Source organism: Oryctolagus cuniculus, chromosome 6 (genome assembly GCF_051225735.1).
Source record: "Oryctolagus cuniculus isolate XC-2025 breed Fujian yellow rabbit chromosome 6, ASM5122573v1, whole genome shotgun sequence".
Lineage (NCBI taxonomy): Eukaryota > Metazoa > Chordata > Mammalia > Lagomorpha > Leporidae > Oryctolagus > Oryctolagus cuniculus.
The window spans coordinates 58,233,874-58,254,144 of NC_142872.1; the positions used below are offsets into that span (position 1 = coordinate 58,233,874).

General features: G+C 42.8%; 1 protein-coding gene across 3 annotated transcripts in view; it reads left to right on the top strand.

Annotated features, from left to right (window-relative positions):
• Positions 1 to 20,271, top strand: part of DOCK2 (dedicator of cytokinesis 2) — a 430,360-nt gene that overhangs the window by 295,531 nt on the left and 114,558 nt on the right. Inside the window, exon 28 of one of the 3 annotated variants that reach the window (XM_089335066.1) lies at positions 891 to 2,320. The exons of the other annotated variants lie outside the window; for them this stretch is intronic. Within the exon in view, the coding sequence (XP_089191192.1) occupies positions 891 to 914 (24 nt within the window). The 3' untranslated portion in view covers positions 915 to 2,320. Of the gene's footprint in view, positions 1 to 890; positions 2,321 to 20,271 lie in introns of those variants that run through there. 3 annotated transcript variants of the gene reach the window in all.

Here is a 20,271-nt window from a genome sequence, read left to right on the forward strand (position 1 = left end):
GGCCCAAGTGCTAGGTCCCCTGACGCCCATGTGGGATATCTGGAAGAAGCTCCTGGCTTCTGGCTTCATCCTGGCACAGCCATAGGGAGTGAACTAGTGGATGGAAGATCATTCTCTCTCTTTGTAACTCTTCGTTTCAAATAAATAAATAAATCTTAAAATTAAAAATTTTAAGTTGGCTAGGAATACGTAAGCTTTGAGAGATCTCACACACATGTTCAGACTTCCAACTGCTTAGCAGTCAGACATGCTGGCATACCTAGGCCTGGCCTGCTGTAACTGATGACAGCTGCCTGCTGTAGGGAAGCCACAGCCCTCACTCACCCTTTTCTCCTCCATGGTTATCCCTCTAGCAAGTTCAGAATGGAGCTAAGTTAAAGGGAACTTTGTTTATTCTCAGTTATTTAACAAATGTGGGAAGATTTGGGTTTTTATGTTTCCTCATGTGGATGGTATAGTGGCCCTTCTAGCTTTCTTCTTTGCCATGCACCTTCCTTCTGAATCTGAGGCCACCAGCAGACGGTTTCTTAGTGCTTCCAAATAACATAGTGCTTTGTAGAGTCAAGACTTGGATCCAGATCTTCTAGATACAAATCCAGAACTCTTGTCCCTTCCCAAATTAGTCTTTGGAAACAAGTACTTCTGACTCACCCAGAGAGCCTGCTATATGGCACCTGCCCAATTCTGAGGTTCAGAGGTAAATAAGGGAACACCTGGCTCAGTATCTCACCCAGATCAATCTGGTGCATCCATTTATTCAACAAGTTCAACAGAAGAAAGTGGTTGAGTATTGGTGGTAGCTTATGGTGAAGATCCGGAGTTCATTATTAATAATAGAAGTATAATTTTAAGCTGCTAAAGTATTTTACTTTATTTCCTTTCTATCTTAGGCATGTCCTATTATCAGCATTTAACAGATGATGCAACTGAGAAATGGTAAAGTGAGATCACACGGCCAAGATGGAGGCACCAGGACCAGAGCACTGAGCTCGCAGTGCCGCTGCCCACACCCACAGACTCTGTGTTGTCTGGACAATCTCTCAGCCAGAAAGTGACTCCTTTTATACAGATGACACTATCAGTGCTGATTGTTAAATATTCCTATCATGGCAGCATGTAAAAGAGACAGCATTGTAGTTAAAGTTGCCCAAATCCTGTGAGTTTCTCCTACTATTGCAGAGAGATGGACGCTTTCTTTTGCCCCTGAACTATGATTATGAAAATGGTAGGTGGGGGGGAGCCATCAGAGGACTAAAAATCTCTCATCTTTGCACATAAGAATTCACTGTACAGAACTTTCCTGTACACAGCACTGGGAGGAAACCTGTTCTCATTCTACCAACTTATTCATTTAGCAATTTATTGAGTACCTACTGTGTACCAGATGTTCTGCTGGCACTGAGTGTGAAAAAGTTAGTGCTACATGATCTGCCCCAGGATAACTCGGTCTATTGCCTGGGTCTTTTTTTTTTTTTCTTGAAAATTTTCATTATGCTTTCTCTTTAAACAGAGGACAGATAAGCAGCCCTGCGTCAGTTTTTTGTCACTTGTCTCATGCTGGGGTCCTGTTCTCAACACTGCCCATCTGATGGATCTGGGCTGCTTGATCCCAGAAGCCTTCCAGGCTGAAACTGCAGTGTTTCAGCCCGTGGAACTGTGCAGGAGTAGACAACACTGGTGTGTTAGCCAGAGAAACCCAGCCAAGAGACCAGGGTGGCAGAAAGGGTGAGTAGCACCCCACCCACTTTTCCTGAGTCCACGGATATCACAGCTCTGGCAATTTTGCCTTTGGAATCTCAGCATCTCAGGTAGGGGGCTGTCATTGCTTGAAGCTTCCTTTGATACCTTTTTGATCTTGGATGGAGAGTTGCCATGTGTAGAGTGAAGCCTCCAGGACTAATAAGTAAGGAAGGGATGAATAGGTGGATGGATTCCTATACAGACACAGAAAAGCAAGGACAAGGTCATGTAGGTTGCACACTGAACTCTGAACTACTCCACTGATCACAGGAAGAAGAGGTCAGATACGGAGCACATAGTAAGTAGGTTTATGGCAAGAGGGGGAGGACTTCGCTTTTATACCCAGTGTACTTCTTACTTATCGACTTGTTTAACCAGTATGTATATATTCTGAATTATAAGTGAATTTGGGCCTCAGATCAAGACCACAGCGTGAGTACTAGCTAGCTTTCACTACTTCTAAGAGCCATGTGACCCTGGGCAATTTGTTTAAAATCTCCAAACCCCCAATTCCCTTGTTTATAACATGGGGATGGTTGTAAGGTTCAAATGAGATTAAATGGTATATAAAGTGCTGCCAGAGGGCTCGATGTCAATCAGCTCTTTATTATTATTATAATTATTTGCAGTATCAGTAGCATGTAGGTGGTGCTGAGTCTGGTAGGGGGTGTATAGGCACAAAAGAACTGTGGAGAAAGGAGCAAGTAAAGGTAGGACCTAGCAAGAGGTGGACTCCATGTAATCCACTGTGAATTGCACTCCTCATTTATGGACACGGATGTTCCTGCCTTCTCAGCCTGCTTGTTCTTGGTTTTCCCTTTGGAAACACCTGGGGGTGCCAAGGCATCTTATATGGCCAAGTAGAGAAAGGCACGAGCCCTGGAACCCTTGGCTTCCCCATCCTGGCAATGCTGCTCACATGCACACGTCCTTGGAAAGGTTACTTACCTCTGAGTCGGTTTCCTCGTCTCTAAAATGTGGATAGTCCCTTGGTTTCCTGCTGAGTTGGTTCTAGGACACCCTGCTGCAGAAACCAAACTCTGTGGATGCTCAAGTCCCTTTCAGAAAATGGGGTGACATTTGCATTTAACCCACTCACACCCTCTAGTATATTCTGTCATCTCTAGATGATTTATAAAGCCTAATGCAAGATATGAGCTATGCTAGTAGTTACAATGTATTATTCAGGAAAATACATCTGAATGTGTTAGGTACAGAGACAATTTTTTTTTTCTCTAAACATCTTTGATCAGCAGTTTTGTGACACATGATGCTGAACTCTGAGATATGGGGGTGAGGGGCCAGAGGTGACAGTTGTAAGGGGATCCACGTTGAAAATTGCCTCAAGGATTAAACACATTTATGTGTGCAAAAGACTTAGAAGAGAGTCTGGTACTAACTAATTGCTTAGTAAATATTAGTTCTTAATATTAAATACTCTGGTTCTCGAGCAATTTTAAGACTTTCAAGGACTCTGAGAACTCCTACTTTTGGACATTGCAGTCCACATCTTATCACATATATCGAAAGTTACCCACACTTCATGTTAATATTGTTTTGCTATAGCAGATTCAGAAGAAGTGTTTATGACTTGGCTTTTGAAGGCGTTTGGCTGTAACTCATGGCTGTGATCCCTCAGCAGTCAGCAGACATATTTGAACATCCTTTCAAAGTGAATGAGTCTAAGGAACAAATTGTTTTCAAATGGAATGAAATTTTTATGAATATCAAATTTAACAATTAATGATGTTTATATAACATTACATTATGTAGACATTTAATTAAACATTTATTCATTTTGATTTTGCAATCTTCTCATTTTATATTTTGAAGCACACACACATAAAAAAGCATTTTTTTAAGGCTCCAGGCACTATTTGAAGGCAGTCAGCCAATGACCGAAACCCCTCCGGTCACTCTCCCCAGAAGCCATAGCTCTGCATAGCGAGGCAGGGACTAGATTTAGAAATGACCCACCAGTACCAGCTCTGTCCCTGCAGTTCTATTTGTGGAATGCAAACTGGAGTCCAGCACAGAAGTGACTTGCCAAAACATATTTTAATGGCCAAATGCAGAGTTCTGCCCCACCCAAAGTTTTTCTTTCATTCATTTGACCTTTTATACATCTCAAAATGGTCTCCAGGGAGTAGCTGCCAAAAGCAAGGGGAGTCATCCCATGAGTGGCCAATGTGGCCAATGCTGGGAAGGCGCAGATGAGTCTACTGGGCTGTACTTGTCTGCAACTTGATGATAAAATCAATAGTGACTTGAACTGCCAGCCAGGGGAATATCCATGAAGTAAAAGGAGGTATTTCAATTTATGGGGGATTAAGATGGCCGAGTAGGGAGGGAGCTTCTTGCTCTAGTCTAAGATAAGATGGTTTTAAAAAAGTGAAGAGAGTGCAGTCTTGGGGAAGAATTAGAGAGAAACTGGCACAGGAAATGCCACACAAATTAGAGGGACAAATTGAACCTACATGGAGGGTGTGTACACGCGCGACTCAAGATTCCAGCAGCCAACAGCCTCCACACCAGCATTGGAGTGTGAGGTGAGACCAGACTGCAGCAGCCTAAGCCACTGGTGACAAAGCTGCAGGAAGAGCATAGAGGGAATCCAGCTTGAAGCTCGGGGCAGGGCGGGGGGTGCATAGTGTACCTGCCAAACTAGAGGAGAAAAAGAAAGGTGGGGCATGTTTCTCTCTCCCCGGTCACCCTGAAGCATTGTCCATTTTAGACATACATAATAGCTGCACCAGCTGGTTTCTGTGCCTACCAGCCACGTAGAGACTCCTGAGGCTGGCCGGGAGATCTGACAGTGTGCTGGGCGCTCGTGACTATAGGAGGCTTGTGTGCCAGGTATATCAAAACATTGAGGCTGTGTGGGAGGACTCAGGGTGTGGCTGGGACTTTGGGCAGTCCCTGTGGGAAGCTCCACACTCAAGGCTCCCTGGTTTCCTAGTGAGAGACATTGCTAGGAAATCTGAGCTTCCACCAAAGACTACACAGATACTGTGTGTGGTCCTTGTGGGAACATGAATGAATATTATATCCACTGGGGCTAGCATCCGGGCACTGTGTCCCTTGAGAAGAGGAAATGAGCTGAGTCTACAACAGAGCAGAACAAACTTCCCTTCTGATTTAAAAAAAAAAATGAGCTTTACCCCACCCAACCTGAGTATCACCCTAGACACTTGCCTTCACCTTGGAGTACTGAATAGAGCACCCGGGCCATAGCCACCACATGCCTCTAGGTAATCACTGAAAAAGTAGGTATCCCACTAATCCAAAGGAATAGTCCCAAGATAAAAGGTGCCACAGTGAAAAAACAAAGAAGAAACCAATGAGTATCTCCACAGATGCAAAATAATAAGCACATCAATTCAAGAAACAAGAGAAAGGAATGCAACATGATGCCCCCAAAAGAATATAACACTCTAATACTGGATTATGAAGATGAAGAGATTGAGGAAATGCCAGAAATGGAATTCAAAAAATTGATTCTAGGATTGCTTAGAAGTAATCACAACTTTCTCTAGGATTGAGCACATGCTAGGCTGTAAAGGTAGTCTCAGCAAATTCAAAAAAATCAAAATCAAAATCATACTATGCATCTTCTCAGGCCACAATGGAATGAAGCTGGAAATCAGCAACTCAGGAATCTCTAGAAAATATGCAAACACAAGGAAACTGAATGAACAGTGGGTCATTAAAGAAATCAAAAGAGAAATCAAACAATTTCTGGAAAAAAATGAAGGTGACAATACAACATATCAAAACTTACGGGATACAGCAAAAGCATTGTTATGATGAAAGTTTATAGCAATTGCTGCCTACATCAAGAAATTTGAAAAGCATCAAATAAATGAGTTATCACTGCATCTCAGGGCTCTAGAAAAACAGCAGCAAACCAAACCCAAAATTAGTAGGAGCAAAGAAATAATTAAAATTAGAAAAGAAATAAAATTGAAACAAAAAAAAATACAAAAGATCAGCAAAATGAAGAGCTGGATTTTTGAAAAAATAAACAAAATTGACACACCATTGGACCAACAAACCAAAAAAGAAGAAAGAAGACCGAAATCAATACAATCAGAATTGAAAAAGGAAATGTAACAACAGACACCACAGAAATAAAAAGAATCATCAGAAATTACTACAAAGAACTGTATGCCAACAAACCAGGAAACCTAGGAGAAATAGATTCCTGAACACAAACAACCTATCTAAATGAGCCATGAAGACATAGAAAACCTAAACAGACCCATAACCAAGAAGGAAATTGCATCATTAATAAAGGCCCTCCCAACAAAGAAAAGCCCAGGGCTGAATGGCTTAACTGCTGAATTCTACCAGACTTTTAAAGAAGAACTAACTCCAGTTCTTTTCATGCTATTCAAAACAATTGAAAGAGAGGGGATACTCCCAAATTATTTCTATGAAGCAGCAACAGCTTAATTCCTAAACCTGGAAAATATGCAACAGAGAAAGAGAACTATAGACGAATTTCTCTAATGAACAGAGACACAAAAATCCTCAAGAAAATTCTAGCCCGTTGAATCCAACAACACACCAGAAATAACCTTCACCCAGACCAAGTGAGAATTATCGCTGATATGCAGGGATGGTTCAACATTCGCAAATCAGTCAATGTGATACATCACATTAAGAAACTGAGTAACAAAAACCATATGATTATATCAATAGATGCAGAGAAAGCATTTGAAAAAATACAACAACCTTTCATAATGAAAACTATAAGCAAATTAGGTATAGAAGGAACATTTCTCAACATAATCAAGGCAACCTATGACAGACCCACAGGCTGCATCCTATTGAATGGGGAAAAGTTGTAAGCATTCCCATTAAGATCCGTAACCATACAAGGATGCCCACTCTCACCATTGCTATTCAAGATAGTCCTGGAAGCTTTAGCCAGAACCATTATGCAAGAAAAAGAAATTAAAGGGATACAAATCAGGAAGGAGAAAGTAAACTATCCCTATTACAGATGACATGATTCTATATATAGGGGATCCAAAAGATTCCACTAATAGACTACTGCAACTCATAGAAGAGTTTGGTAAAGTGACAGGATATACAATCAATGCACAAAAATAAACAGCCTTTGTATACACAGACAATTCCATGGCTGAGAAAGAACTTAAAAGATCAATCACATTCAAAATAGCAACAAAAAAAATCAAATACCTTGGAATAAATTTAACCAAGGATATCAAAGATCTCTCTAATAAAAATTACAAAATGTTAAAGAAAGAAGATACAAAAAAAATCTTCCATGTTCATGGATTGGAAGGATCAATATCATCAAAATGTCCATACTTCCAGGGCCAGTGCTGTGGTGTATTGGGTAAAGCCACTGTCTGCAGTACCAGCATCCCATATGGGCACCAGTTCAAGACCTGGCTGCTCCACTTCTGATCGAGCTCTCTGCTATGGCCTGGGGGGGCGGGCAGTAGAGGATGGCCCAAGTCCTTGGTTCCCTGTACCCGCATGGGAGAACCGGAAGAAGCTCCTGGCTCTTGCCTTCAGATCGGCACAGCTCCAGCCATTGTGGCCATCTGGTGAGTGAACCAGTGGATGGAAGACCTCTCTCTCTCAATCTTCCTCTCTCTCTCTCCTTCTCTCTGTGTAACTCTGAATAAAAATGCAGAAAACAAAATGTCCATACTTCCAAAAGCAGTTTACAGACTCAATGGGATATCAATCAAAATACCAAGGACATAGCTCTCTGCTGTGGCCCGGGAGTGCAGTGGAGGATGGCCCAAGTACTTGGGCCCTGCACCCCATGGGAGACCAGAATAAGTACCTGGCTCCTGCCATCGGAAAAAAGAAAAAATGATGCTGAAATTCATATGGAAACACAGGAGACCCTGAATAGCTGAGGCAATCTTATACAACAAAAACAAAGCCAGAGGTATCACAATACTAGATTAAGATTTCCATACATACTACAGGGTAGTTATAATCAAAACGGCCTGATACTGGTACAAAAACAGATGGATAGACCAATGGAACAGAATATAAATGCCAAAAATCATTCCAAGTATCTACAACCAACTTATGTTTACCAAGCAGCTAAAACCAATCTCTGGAGCAAGGAAAGTCTATTCAACAAATGCTAGGAAAACTGGATTTCCACATGGAGAAGCATGAAGCAAGACTGCTACCTTACACCCTACACGAAAATCAAATGGATGAAAAACCTAAATCTATGATCCAAAACCATCAAATTAGTAAAGAACATTGGAGAAACCCTGCAAGACATTGGCACAGGCAAAGAGTTCTTGGAAAAGATCCAAGATTACAAAAGCAATCAAAGCCAAAATTCACAGATGAGATTACATCAAATTGAGAAGCTTCTGTACTGCAAAATAAACTCTCGGGAAAGTGAAGAGGCAAGTGAAATAATGGGAGAAATTATTTGCAAACTATGCAACTGATAAAGGATTAGTAACCAGAATATATAAAGAGATCAAGAAACTCCAGCACAATAAAACAAACAACCCAGTTAAGAAATGGGCCAAGGACTTAAACAAGTATTTTTCAAAAGAGGAAATCCAAATGGCCAACAGACACATGAAAAAATGGTCAGGATCACTAGCCATCAGGGAAATGCAAATCAAAACCACAATGAGGTTTTACTTCACCCAGATTAGAATGGCGTTCATACAGAAATCAACAAACAACAAATGCTGGTGAGGATGTGTGGAAAAAGGCACCTTAATCCACTGTTGGTGGGAATGTAAACTGGTAAAGCCACTATAGGAGACAGTATGGAGATACCTCAGAAATTTTATTTTATTTTATTTTTAACTTTTATTTAATGAATATAAATTTCCAAAGTACGATTTATGGATTACAATGGCTTCCCCCCCATACTGTCCCTCCCACCCACAACCCTCCCCTTTCCCACTCCCTCTCCCCTTCCATTCACATCAAGATTCATTTTCGATTATCTTAATATACAGAAGATCAGCTTAGTATACATTAAGTAAGGATTTCAACAGTTTGCTCCCACGCAGAAACATAAAATGAAAAATAATAGATGATTTTTTTTAAATGATGATGAAATCAGATCAGACCTATTGTCATGTTTAATCCCAGTGAGAGTCAAGTTGGGAGTTGATAATTTCTTTTTTTTTTTTTTTTTTTTTTACAGAGGATCAGTTTAGTATGCATTAAGTAAAGATTTCAACAGTTTTCACCCCCATAGAAACACAAAGTGAAATATATTGTTTGAGTACTCGTTATAGCATTAAATCTCAATGCACAGCACATTAAGGACAGAGATCCTACATGAGGAGTAAGTGCACAGTGACTCCTGTTGTTGACTTTACCAATTGACACTCCTGTCTATGGCATCAGTAATCTCCCTATGCTCCAGTCATGAGTTTCCAAGGCTATGGAAGCCCTCTGAGTCATAGTCAAAGTGGAGGTTCTCTCCTCCCTTCAGAGAAAGGTACCTCCTTCTTTGAAGACCTGTTCTTTCCACTGAATATAGGCCTATCATATGATCCATCCATCCCATTCCTGGGAATTTACCCAAGGGAAATGAAATCAGCATATGAAAAGTTGTCTGCACCCCATGTTTATTGCAACTTAATTTACAATAGCTAAGACCTGGAATCAACCCAAATGCCCATCACCTGAAGACTGGATAAAGAAATTATGGGCTGTGTTGCACCATGGAATACTTTTCAGGAGAAAAAAAATGAAATCCAGTCATTTGCAACAAAAATGGATGAATCTGGAAAACATCATACTTAGTGAAATAAGCCAGTCACAGAGGGACAAATACCATATGTTCTCCCTGACCTGTGATAACTAATAGAGTACCCAAAGGCAATCTGTATAAGTGAAATTTATATTTTGAGAAGGAATGACTTGAACAGCCCTTGTCTTGACTGTTGAGGAACCTTTTTTTTTTTTCATACTATTTGTTGAACTCTTTACTTAACATAGAATTAAGCATATGTGTATAAAGTCAATTGAAAATAGATCTCAGTTCACTAGCAATCAGGAAAATGCAAATGAAAACCACAATGAGGTTTCAACTCATCCCGGTTAGAATGGCTCACACACAGAAATCTACCAACAACAGATGCTGGCGAGGATGTGGGGAAAAAGGGACACTAACCCACTGTTGGTGGGAATGCAAACTGGTCAAGCCACTATGGAAGTCAGTCTGGTGATTCCTCAGAAACCTGAACATAACCCTACCATTCGACCCAGCCATCCCACTCCTTGGAATTTACCCAAAGGAATTTAAATTGGCAAACAAAAAAGCAGTCTGCACCCTAATGAAAATGAATCTTGATGTGAATGGAAGGGGAGAGGGAGTGGGAAAGGGAAGGTTGCAGGTGGGAGGGATGTTATGGGGGGGAAGCCATTGTAATCCATAAGCTGTACTTTGGAAATTTATATTCATTAAATAAAAGTAAAAAAAAAAAGAAAATAGATCTCTGTAAAAAATAAGAGTGGGAATAAGAGAGGGAGGAGGAACAGGGGTAGGAGTATGGGTGGGAGGGTGGCACAGTGGGAATAATCACCATGTTCCTAAAGTTGTAATTATGAAGTGTATGAAGTTTGTAACTTAAATGCTATATAGTTCTGCATACATTCCTAAGGACTTACTTCTAAGGGTACAGTTTAAAAACTTGCCATGGGACCCAAATCCCTTTAAGCTGGGTGTTAAAAATACCATCTTAAGTGTTTAAGGTATCATTTGGATAGGATTCAGTGCCTGATAATAATAATAGATTGAATTAAAAAGGAATGAATGCTGCAATATAGGAAACAGTCCACAGAGCAGAGTCGTGGAACGACGATGGCGCTAAGTAGCACTCTGGCCTCAGAATCAGCCCTTAAGGCATTCTGGTCTGGATGAAATGCCCATGAGAGCATTTCAGGCACGGAAAGCCAAGACACTGTGGCTAAAAATGACCTACATGAAGGACTTCAGTGAGGGGAACCCCAATGGAAAGATGTAGTCATCAAAGAAGGAAGTACTTTTCTCTGAAGGGAGGAGAGAACTTCCACTTTGCTTACGGCCTTGTCTAAATACTGACGGAGTTTAAGGATTCAAGAGGCTTCCATAGGCAGCTCATGTCAAGAGCCTCGGGTGATCACTGACATCATACATGTGAGTGTTAATTGTTAAATTAACAACAGGAGTCACACTGTGCACTAACTTCTCCTGCAGGACCTCTGTCCTCAAAAAATTGTACTATAATTATGTCTAAGTGCTCGCAAAAGATATATCATTCTTGGGTGCTTATTTAAAGTTAATTAAATTTCTGAAAAAAAAAAGAAGTGAAATTAGCTTCAAAATGCAGTGACTTTTAATAGCCCTTGTCTCGACTGTTGAGGAACAGTTTTTTTCTGTCTGTGTGCAAATTGCTAAACTCTACCTAATGTAGAGTTGATCTTCTGTGTATAAAGTTAGTCAAAACTATATCTCAGTGGAGAATAGGACTGGGAATGGGAGAGGGAGGAGGGGGAGGGGTGCGAGTTCAGGTATGGTAGGAAGAATCACTGTATTCCTAAAGTTGTACTTATGAAATGCATGAAGTCATTTATTCCTTAAATAAAAGGTGTCTTTGTGGGGGAAAAAAGATATTTCACCAGATGTTGAAATTTATCAGGGGCACTGGGGTTGACCATGGGCAGGCAGTGCCTCCTATGACTTGGCAAACCCCCAAAGAGGATGGCCTGAAAGAGCAGTCCCTGACTCCACCCAAGAGCTAAGTAGGCAGAAGTAAGCACTTCTGCAGATTCAGGAATGATGGAGACAGCCAGGGGTCATATAGCTATTCCCATCAAATGGGTTCAGAGTGGTCCTGAAGGAGAAGGTTGAGGTGGCCCTGCCCTGGACTACTAGGGGCAAAAGGGTGTCTGGACAAAGCCAAGGCAAGTTAAAGAGTGAAGGTTCTGCAGCAAATCTGTAGCTGGCATATTCAATGAGTATTTAAGGAAGGGACAGAAGGACAAAAGGAGGGAGAGGGCGAGAGAGGGAAGGAAAGGGATAGGGAGGGGAACCTGGGTAACAGGTCCCATTTGGTGTGAGGCTTCCCATCTCTACAGCCTGTGACTTCCACCTTCTACCTCTGTACCTTTGAATTGCACAAGATGTTTTTCTCTTGGTCATGAGGGCACTGGAACCCAGGTTGGGCCTACCTTTGACATTTTTTGTCCCCTGGTCATTAGAATTCTGGAGACTGTGTAACATAGCAATGCCATGCAAGGTGAGGATACAGGCAAATCAGATTTAAAATTCCCACTTAGCCAGCACATGACTCTGAGACTACAGGAACATTCCTTAACATTTCTGGAGCTTTAAGAAAATCTGAGCACAGTGTTTGGTACACAGCAGAGACACTGTAGATTTCATTCCTTTTCGTGTCTCATGGCCACAGTTGTCTTGCCTGTAACCAAAGAACAACCTCAACTTGTGCCACTCAAGTCAATGCCAACCAAATGTGCCTAAGCATGGGTTGTTAAGTTCTGAAAATGAATAAGACACAGCTCTGGACCTCAGGGAAACAAAGACTCATATGTAAAAGAGGAGGCTTAGATTTGTTAAGGCAGGAGAAAGCACAGGTTTGGAATCTGGTTTTTGGATTACATTCCCAGTTTTGCAACACATTTCCTGCAAGCCCTTGATTGGGTCAGAGTGGTTCTCTGAATCTCAGGTTCTTCCTTTATCCTACAAGGGCAGGACATGATGGTCTCTAAGGTTCATTCCAGCGCAGCTAATGCCAAACAGCACGGTGCAAATTACAGATGCTGCTCCCAGTGTTACCAAGAAGAGGATTTTCAGAGATGGTCTGAGTGTTTGGGAGCAGCCAGAATTGAGGAAAAATGCCAAGATTCAGACACAATTGATGTCCCAAGAGGCTTCTCCAGATCTCACAGGAGTCTTTTCAGTCCTCCCTTCTGTCCTTCTCTCTTGGGTTATTCTAGAAAGATGCCTGAAGTAACCTTAAGTATCACAGACAGGATTCAGGGCTAGAGTTAAGGAAGGAATTCTGGGACAAACAGATAAGGGAACAGGAACAAAGATATAACCTCCTTTTAGAAGCCTTAATATGCACAGTTATATTTTGGATTCCGAAAAAACTGTGTGCACATCGAATCAACCTGATTTAAAATACATTGGGAGTGCCCATGACTTAAAGGTTAGGGAATGCCCTTAAATTCACCTGCTTGTAAACACAGGCTTTATTTAACCAGATGCTGAAAGTGAGTTTCCCTGACTGACTCTCTCCCTGCAAAACATTCAGATGTAGTCTTTCTCCGAAACAGAGAAATGGACTCAGTTCGTTTGCAAGGTTCCTTTCAGACCTTTAAGTCTAGGATTGCATAGGATACAAGGGACATGCATATCATGTTTCTGCCTTAGCCAATATGCTGTTTTTTAGTCCCTGGAGGCCCTGCAGAGCCCGCACTGTCTTTCCTGACTGGTCTCAGTCGCCAGCACCAGGCAAGTCCACAGAAGCAACACCACTGTCCCAGAGCGCTCAGTCTGGGCCAGACCAGGGGTTGAGTAGAATTTGGAATCTGAATCGACATTCATACATCTTTTCATGAGGACATTGCATGAAGGTGGGAGCTGTGTGTGGTTTGCTTCTAAAAGTGGCCAGCGTGGGGTGGGTACTCCTTAACTAAAGGTGGGTGTATAGGTGACTGAAAGCTGGTGCCATGCCTCCTAGTTGGCTGTGTGACCTGCTAGTTACCATGCAGCTCTGAGCCTCAGACGTAACACAGAGATAGTACAGACTTCTACAGTGAGGGATTGCCATGAGGATGAAATGAGACAAAATTCACAGACCTCTTAGCACTCAGCCAGGAATACAGTAGGTGCTTAACCAACATTAGTTCTCGTTATTACTTCAATAAGAGGCTTGCATTTTATGCTTTTCACAGCCCTGGGGAGATAGGTAGGGACATGCCCACTGAATAGATGAGAAAACTGAGGCTCAGAAGTTTCAGGTGACTACTGAGATCCTATGTGCAACTAGGGCTCCTGAGTGCCTCCTCTTTGCACTGCTGAATATGGACAGCCACGTAAAACCACCAAAGTTCCTTCCTGCTAGTGGCAGTCCTGCCTGTGGAGCACCAGAGGCCATCCATTAGGAAGGCTCAGGAATATATGGATATCTGTGCAAACTTTCCAGCCCCGAGAGTGTCTCAGCTTTGCAGGGTGAGGAAGGGCTTTGATCGTCTCAAGTCCCCCATCTATATGTGACCCTGTGAGCTGCAAGGCTGGTAGCTCCCATAAATGCAGCTGTCCTCCTGCTCCTCCTGATTCCCCTGCTTCCAGCCTCCTCGCGTTAGGTTGTTGTTATTTCCTTAAACAAGCCTGTTTGCAGAGACAAGCTGAGCTATGTAGGAAGTTGGAGGGGAGTGGGTTCCCAGTGGGAAGTCCAATCCCCGAGGGAGCACAGGGCTAGGACAAGGCCTACTGGCTCACCTCGGCTGAGATGCGGCTATGCTTCTAAATATGAAGGAAGTGCAGGCATATTTGAAATTCACCCTCTGGGTGTTTGCCATGCCTTGGACAGAGTGGACAGTTGTGCATTTGCAACCTGACGTCCACATGCAAACAGAGAGACAAAGTAGTCGTCAGTGGGGAAGAAGGAAGCCCTGGCTGAGCAGAGAACACCGAGAATCTGGAAACTGTTTGCTCGCACCTCACTGCAGTGTCAAAGGAAGCGCTCCCAAGGGTATTAGAGACCAGCCTTGCCTGCCTTCCCCATTCCAAGCTTGGATGGACTGGGGCAGGGTGGGGGTGGTGGTGGTGGAGGGGAGTGGAGATTAAGAAAGAAGCCCTAGAGGTGAGTAAAAGAAGAGCAGAAAGTCTGAAAACCCTGTCATCTGGTAACAGGAGTGACCTTACCCTTGGTTCAGAATGTTCTGTGGAAAACCCTGGTGTGCATATTTAAATTACTGATTCCCTCCCATATCCAGGGCCTGTGTTCTCTTCATCCCTATGCCTCGTCCCTTTTATTATTAAAATAGAGGACAAAGGAGGTATTGTTGCCCTTTTTTGGTATCTTAGTAGCATGTGATCTAAATATTGATTTTAAAAATGTTGTCATGTTTCACATTTCAGTGTTAGGCATAGAGCTCTCTTAAAGATTGTAGTAAAGTACTAAAGCCAGGACAGCGTGAGAATGCCAGCAGTGCCCAGCAATAGTGAGGCCACTCAGGCAGAAGGAACTGTCATTCATCAGCTGCCCAGTCACCCTCATAATTGACTTGGGGGAAAGGGCTCTCACCTTTCCACGCTTCTCTATTCTGCCAGAAATACTTAAGATGGTAGGGGGAAATCTAGTATGCACTGTGTCTCCCAAGCAACTGTTTTCTATCAACATTAGCAGCTCATGGTAGATTTGCTAAGGAATGCTGCATGTTCCTAGGACCCACATCAAATAGGTTCCATTAATAAATTACTAACTCTACGAGCCTATGTTGTGGCTCAGTGTTTAAGATGCCATTTGGAACACCAGCATCCCATATTAGAAGGCCTGGATTTGAGTCCTGGTTGGACTTTTGATTCCAGTTTGCTGCTATTGCACACAGTGGGAGGCAGGAGATAATATCTCAAGTACTTGGGTCCCTGCCACCTACATGGTAGATCTGGATTGAATTCCCAGCTCCTGGTTTCTGCCTGCCCCAGTTCTGGCTGTTGTAGGAATTTGGGAAGCAAATCAGCATATTGAAGATCTCTCACTGTTTGTTTCTCTCTGCCTTTCAAATAAGGTTTTAAAAATAAATAAATAAAAACAATATATAAACTACTGACTTCATCAATAGCCTATGAATACATAGGAAATATCATAGAATTTTTTGATTAGCAGAAATCATGTATTAAAAGCATTTACTTTTCCAGATAATCTTAGGAGAATCATCCTCCAGAAGTGAAGCTAGTTCAATGGTTTGTTGTTCAAAGAAAGAAGCTTATGGCCCAACGTTGAGAGAGAACTTTCTTATGATTCTAGCATTCTACAGGGAGAAGAGATTCCTGATCAGGTAGAGATGTCTCTCTGGAGTCATTCAGGCGCATGAAGGAGCTTTGGTCTGCAAGGCCCAAAAAGTATTAAGGGCCAGGATGAAACTTGAATGCCAGCAACAGAGAGGCCATTGAGACAGAAGGAAATCCTTCCGATTGGAGATATTATGTTAATAGATGCCTTCCATTTTATGCCTCCCATATCTCAAGAGTCATTGTAGATCTAGAACTATCTAAAAAGAATTTGATGAGGACTAGACTCCAAGGAAATGCACAAGGGCACTTCAGAAAGTACGCAGAAAAGCAATCCAAATTTGTGTCTATTTTGGTGCCCACATTTTTTTGTAGTCTGGTTTTTTATAATACATATCTTCCACCTGCTATGAACAAATTTTTGCATCAAAATAAACTTTTTCCCACAAACTTTTTGAAGTACCCTCTTATTCATTATAAAATGGAGGACAGAATGGAAGAGATTTGGCTAGGAAAAGAGGAAGTAGGAGCCTTCAGGAGCTGAGCCTATTCATTTTTGGAGAGAAAATAGCTGTTTGGTGTCTATTGAGGTCCAGATAAGAGCAAATCAGGTTAAATTAAATTAAACCAGCATAAAGCTAGATCATCAGAGGGCAGAGTGTCAGGCACGTGCTATCAATCCCTCCAAGAATTGCCTTTGTTGAGGGTGGGTGTGGGAATAGTTAGGTTGAACAACATTTGTTGCTTTGGTGAAACTAATTAAGGCAAAATCTACCTTGCCTTTTATAACAACCCATGATAAATTCTCTCGATCAATTCTTGTCAATGTGTAGTTACAGAGAAAGTAACAGAAAACTGTGCAAGCTTTCCACGTGAGCTAATTAAAACTATAAATTGGTATCTCTGAGCTAGCTAGATTGCCTGCTTGCTTGCTTTTTTCCTCTCTCCATCTCCTCTCTCTCTCTCTCTGTCTCTTTTGCTGGGGAACTCAGAGCCAGATCCCTGAGTATTACATCTGCTCAGTTGCGGTGCCTGGAAGTCTCTATTTTTGCTTCTTGTGGGTGAAGAACTCACTTGGAGCCATTGATAATATGTCTTGTGTTTTAATCTGTCATTCATCTCGTATCTTTTGGGAAGTGAGTTGGCTCAAATCTCATATACTCAAGATGAAATTAAATAAAAAGAGAAAATTTCCAATTGGAAAGAAACATGAGATCCTAGGTTAGATTTTCATGACGGTTTGGAGAATTTCTGTCACTTAGGATGACCATTCGACTCAACATTGTTGGCCATCATGTCATTTATCACCTACCCTGATGTTATGCTATATTCAAACCTGGATAGCTATCATGGGAAACCCCCCAGTACATTTCATTAATGAATAATGGCAGTGAGATCAGTTTAGACCCATCAGTGCCTGTTTACAATTCCATGCATGTGAGATCAGCTATATGTCCTGCAGTTGTCATTGGCCATAAGACAAGGGGAGATCAGTGGGCAGTTCTGAGGGGGTAGAGAAGGGATCATCTTCGTCACAGACTTTCCCACGTCTGAAATAAAGGCTGTCAGAGTTCTGGTGTCTGTGAAGGTTTGTGGAATTAAATTAAGATGAATTGAATATAATTGAAGTGACTTGAACTGCACTGAGCAGAACTAAATTGAATTGCCTAGTCTTGCCTTGCATCAGGGGAATGTCTCACCTTTGCTGCTAATCAACTCTTACAACAGAGCAAGAGTAAGCATGGCGTGCTGAGCACAGTGTTCCAGATTTTAACATGTGTTCGTTGAGAAGACATTCACTGTGTTCCTCTACTGTTCAGGCACTTTGGTGGATGCTGGGAGGACAGTGGTGACTGAGCATTTTCCCTGACCTTGTAGAGCTCTGCCTAGACAAGGAGACCCCTCTTCAAAAAGTCAATGCCCAAGCAAACCTCTAATTAAGAACTGGGGCAAGTACTGAGGAGGAAAAATATAAAGTTTTCTAAGAAGGAAAAAAAAAAAAGGCTGGGTAAACCAGTTTGTGTAGTGGCAGATGAATCCAAGTTAAGGACTGTAGGTTTTTAAATGGATGAAATATGAGTAATGATACTTGTTTATTTTAAAGTCTTCTCGGATTGCTCTCTGGAGAGGAGGGAGAAAGATTAGAAGCTGAGAACAGTGGCTAGAACACAGAGGAGAACTGAGGGTGGACTGACTTCAGTGCAGGGAAACACAGAGTCCAGCCATATATGAGAGGCGGTATTAGAAGTCACTTGGTCAAGTGTTCGATATGGCTGCATAGAAAAAGTGTCAAGAGTTGCACAAAGTGCTGCACTGAAGCAGCCAGGAGAGATGGACAGAAGGTGCTATTTGTTAAGATAAGAAAGAGATTCCGGTCTGGGGTGAATGAAGAAGTGAGGATCAAAATTCCAAGTGAGCATCCCCAGTTGGAATGCTGTAAACTATCTACCTGGAGTTGTCGAACAGGTAGCTGTGTGGGTGACTCATTCTTTTTGCTTTTTAAGGTTTATTTATTTACTTGAAAGTCAGAATTACAGAGAGAGGGAGAGACAGACAGACAGACAGACAGACACAGAAAAAAAGAGAGAGAGAGCTTCTATCCTCTGGTTCACTCCCCTAATGGCTGCAATGGCCAGGGTTGTGCCAGACTGGAGCCAGGAGCCAGGAGCCAGGAGCTTCATCTGGGTCTCTCATGTGGGTGCCAAAGCCCAAGGACTTGGACCATCCTCCACTGCTTTCCCAGGCCATTAGCAGGGATCTGGATCGGAAGTGAAGCAGCTGGACTGGCGCCCATATGGGATGCTGGTGCTGCAGACAGCAGCCTAACCCAGTGCGCCACAGTGTCGCCCTTGTATATGACTCATTCTACAAATATTTACTGAAAATCTGATCTGTCAGGCTCTGTGGTAAGCATAATGTGAAGATATAAGACAAGATCCCTGGCCTCTAGGAACTTAATGCCTAGTGCTTGAGATGATATATTGGAAAACGTTGCAATCAAAAGTAGGAAAGGACAGAAACTATTAGAGAGAGAAGGAAATAGGATTGTAGGGGCTGAAAGATGGAAAGAACTTCCTGCCAATGTGGCAGACACCTGGGTAGAATATGGGAGAGGGGAGAGGACACCCAGACCAGACTGGGAATGAGGCAGAATTCTCATTGCCCACAACAGAGACCACTTTAGCACCCAGTGTGTGCCTGGCTGTGTTCTTACAAGAACCACTGAGCCAAGTGTGCAGTGGGAAGCAACAGGAAACTGGAGTCTCAGATTCAGCCAGGCTAAGTCCAAAAGGGTAAGAATTGGCCTTCTGGTGGTTAAAATGAGGGTCTGCGGGGAACCCCCACCATGAAGGGGCTGGCATGGGAAAGGACACTCTCCAGCTTTGCCCTGGGGAAAGTAGTGTCCCTCTGCCCTAGAAGCAAGAATGGAATTAAAGCTTTAGAGCTGTCTTTGTGGTCATAGTCCTTGCCTCTGAAATCACTTCTGGGTGTCCCCAACATCTTCAACAGGAAACAAAGCATGGCATGTCTCTGTTTCCTTTGTTTATTTGAGAGGGAGAGCCAGAGACAGAGGGCTTCCTTCTATTTCACTCCTTAAATCCTCACATGGCTGGGCCTGGGCCAGGCCAAAACCAAGAGCTAGGAACTCAGTCCAGGTCTGCTGCCTTCCAGGGTGCACACTGATACAAAGACGGAGCAGAAGCTGGAGCTGAGTACTGAACCCATGCTCTCCAATAGGGAACATGGGTGTCTCTCTCCATCACTTCTCTTCTCAGAGAGTTTGGGAGTGCCTGAGTGCCTCTTATGCATAGTTCAGGTTTGGTACAAATGAATTTATATCCATGGTAAAATAGAAGATGACATATCTCTCATTTGCTCTAAATTAAATGTCACCCACAGCAGCCTTGACATGACTCAGCTGGCACTGACAAAAAGTCCATCTCATCCTCTCATGAGGCATCCCTTCCTCCCTTCCTTTCCACCTTAAGTGTCCTACAGAACACTTAAGTCTCTGGGGACTTGTGCTCCACCGAACATTAATGGAGGCCCCTCTGGTCTTAGACCCATGGTGGTCACCATCCGTTCGTGCATGTCCCTAAGAGTGAAGGTTTTGCTGGTTCAGTAGATGGTAAGGGTCTAGCCATGACAGGAGCACCCTCTGGGACATGTCACAGGCAGGCGTCACTGACGTTTGCTACTCAGAATCTCATCCCCACCCCCGCTGCAGTCTTGGGAATCTGCTGTCATAGTTTTCTTTGCCACAGTTTCTGCCTCCTCCTCCCTACCAGCAACATTTACCCCTCTACCTTCCCCCATGTGTCAGCTGCTCACTGGGGACACATTGCTCAAAGCTCTCTGCAGCACTGTTTCTCAAACAGCGGCTCCAGGAAGTCTCTGCAAGTCTGAGCAGAGGCCTGGGAGTTTTCATTTCAAGCAAGTTCCCTCCTGGGTGGTACTGCTGTTACTGCTGGCCCAGGGACGAAACTCTTAGAACCATTGCTCCAAAGGGTAGGAAAGGAGGA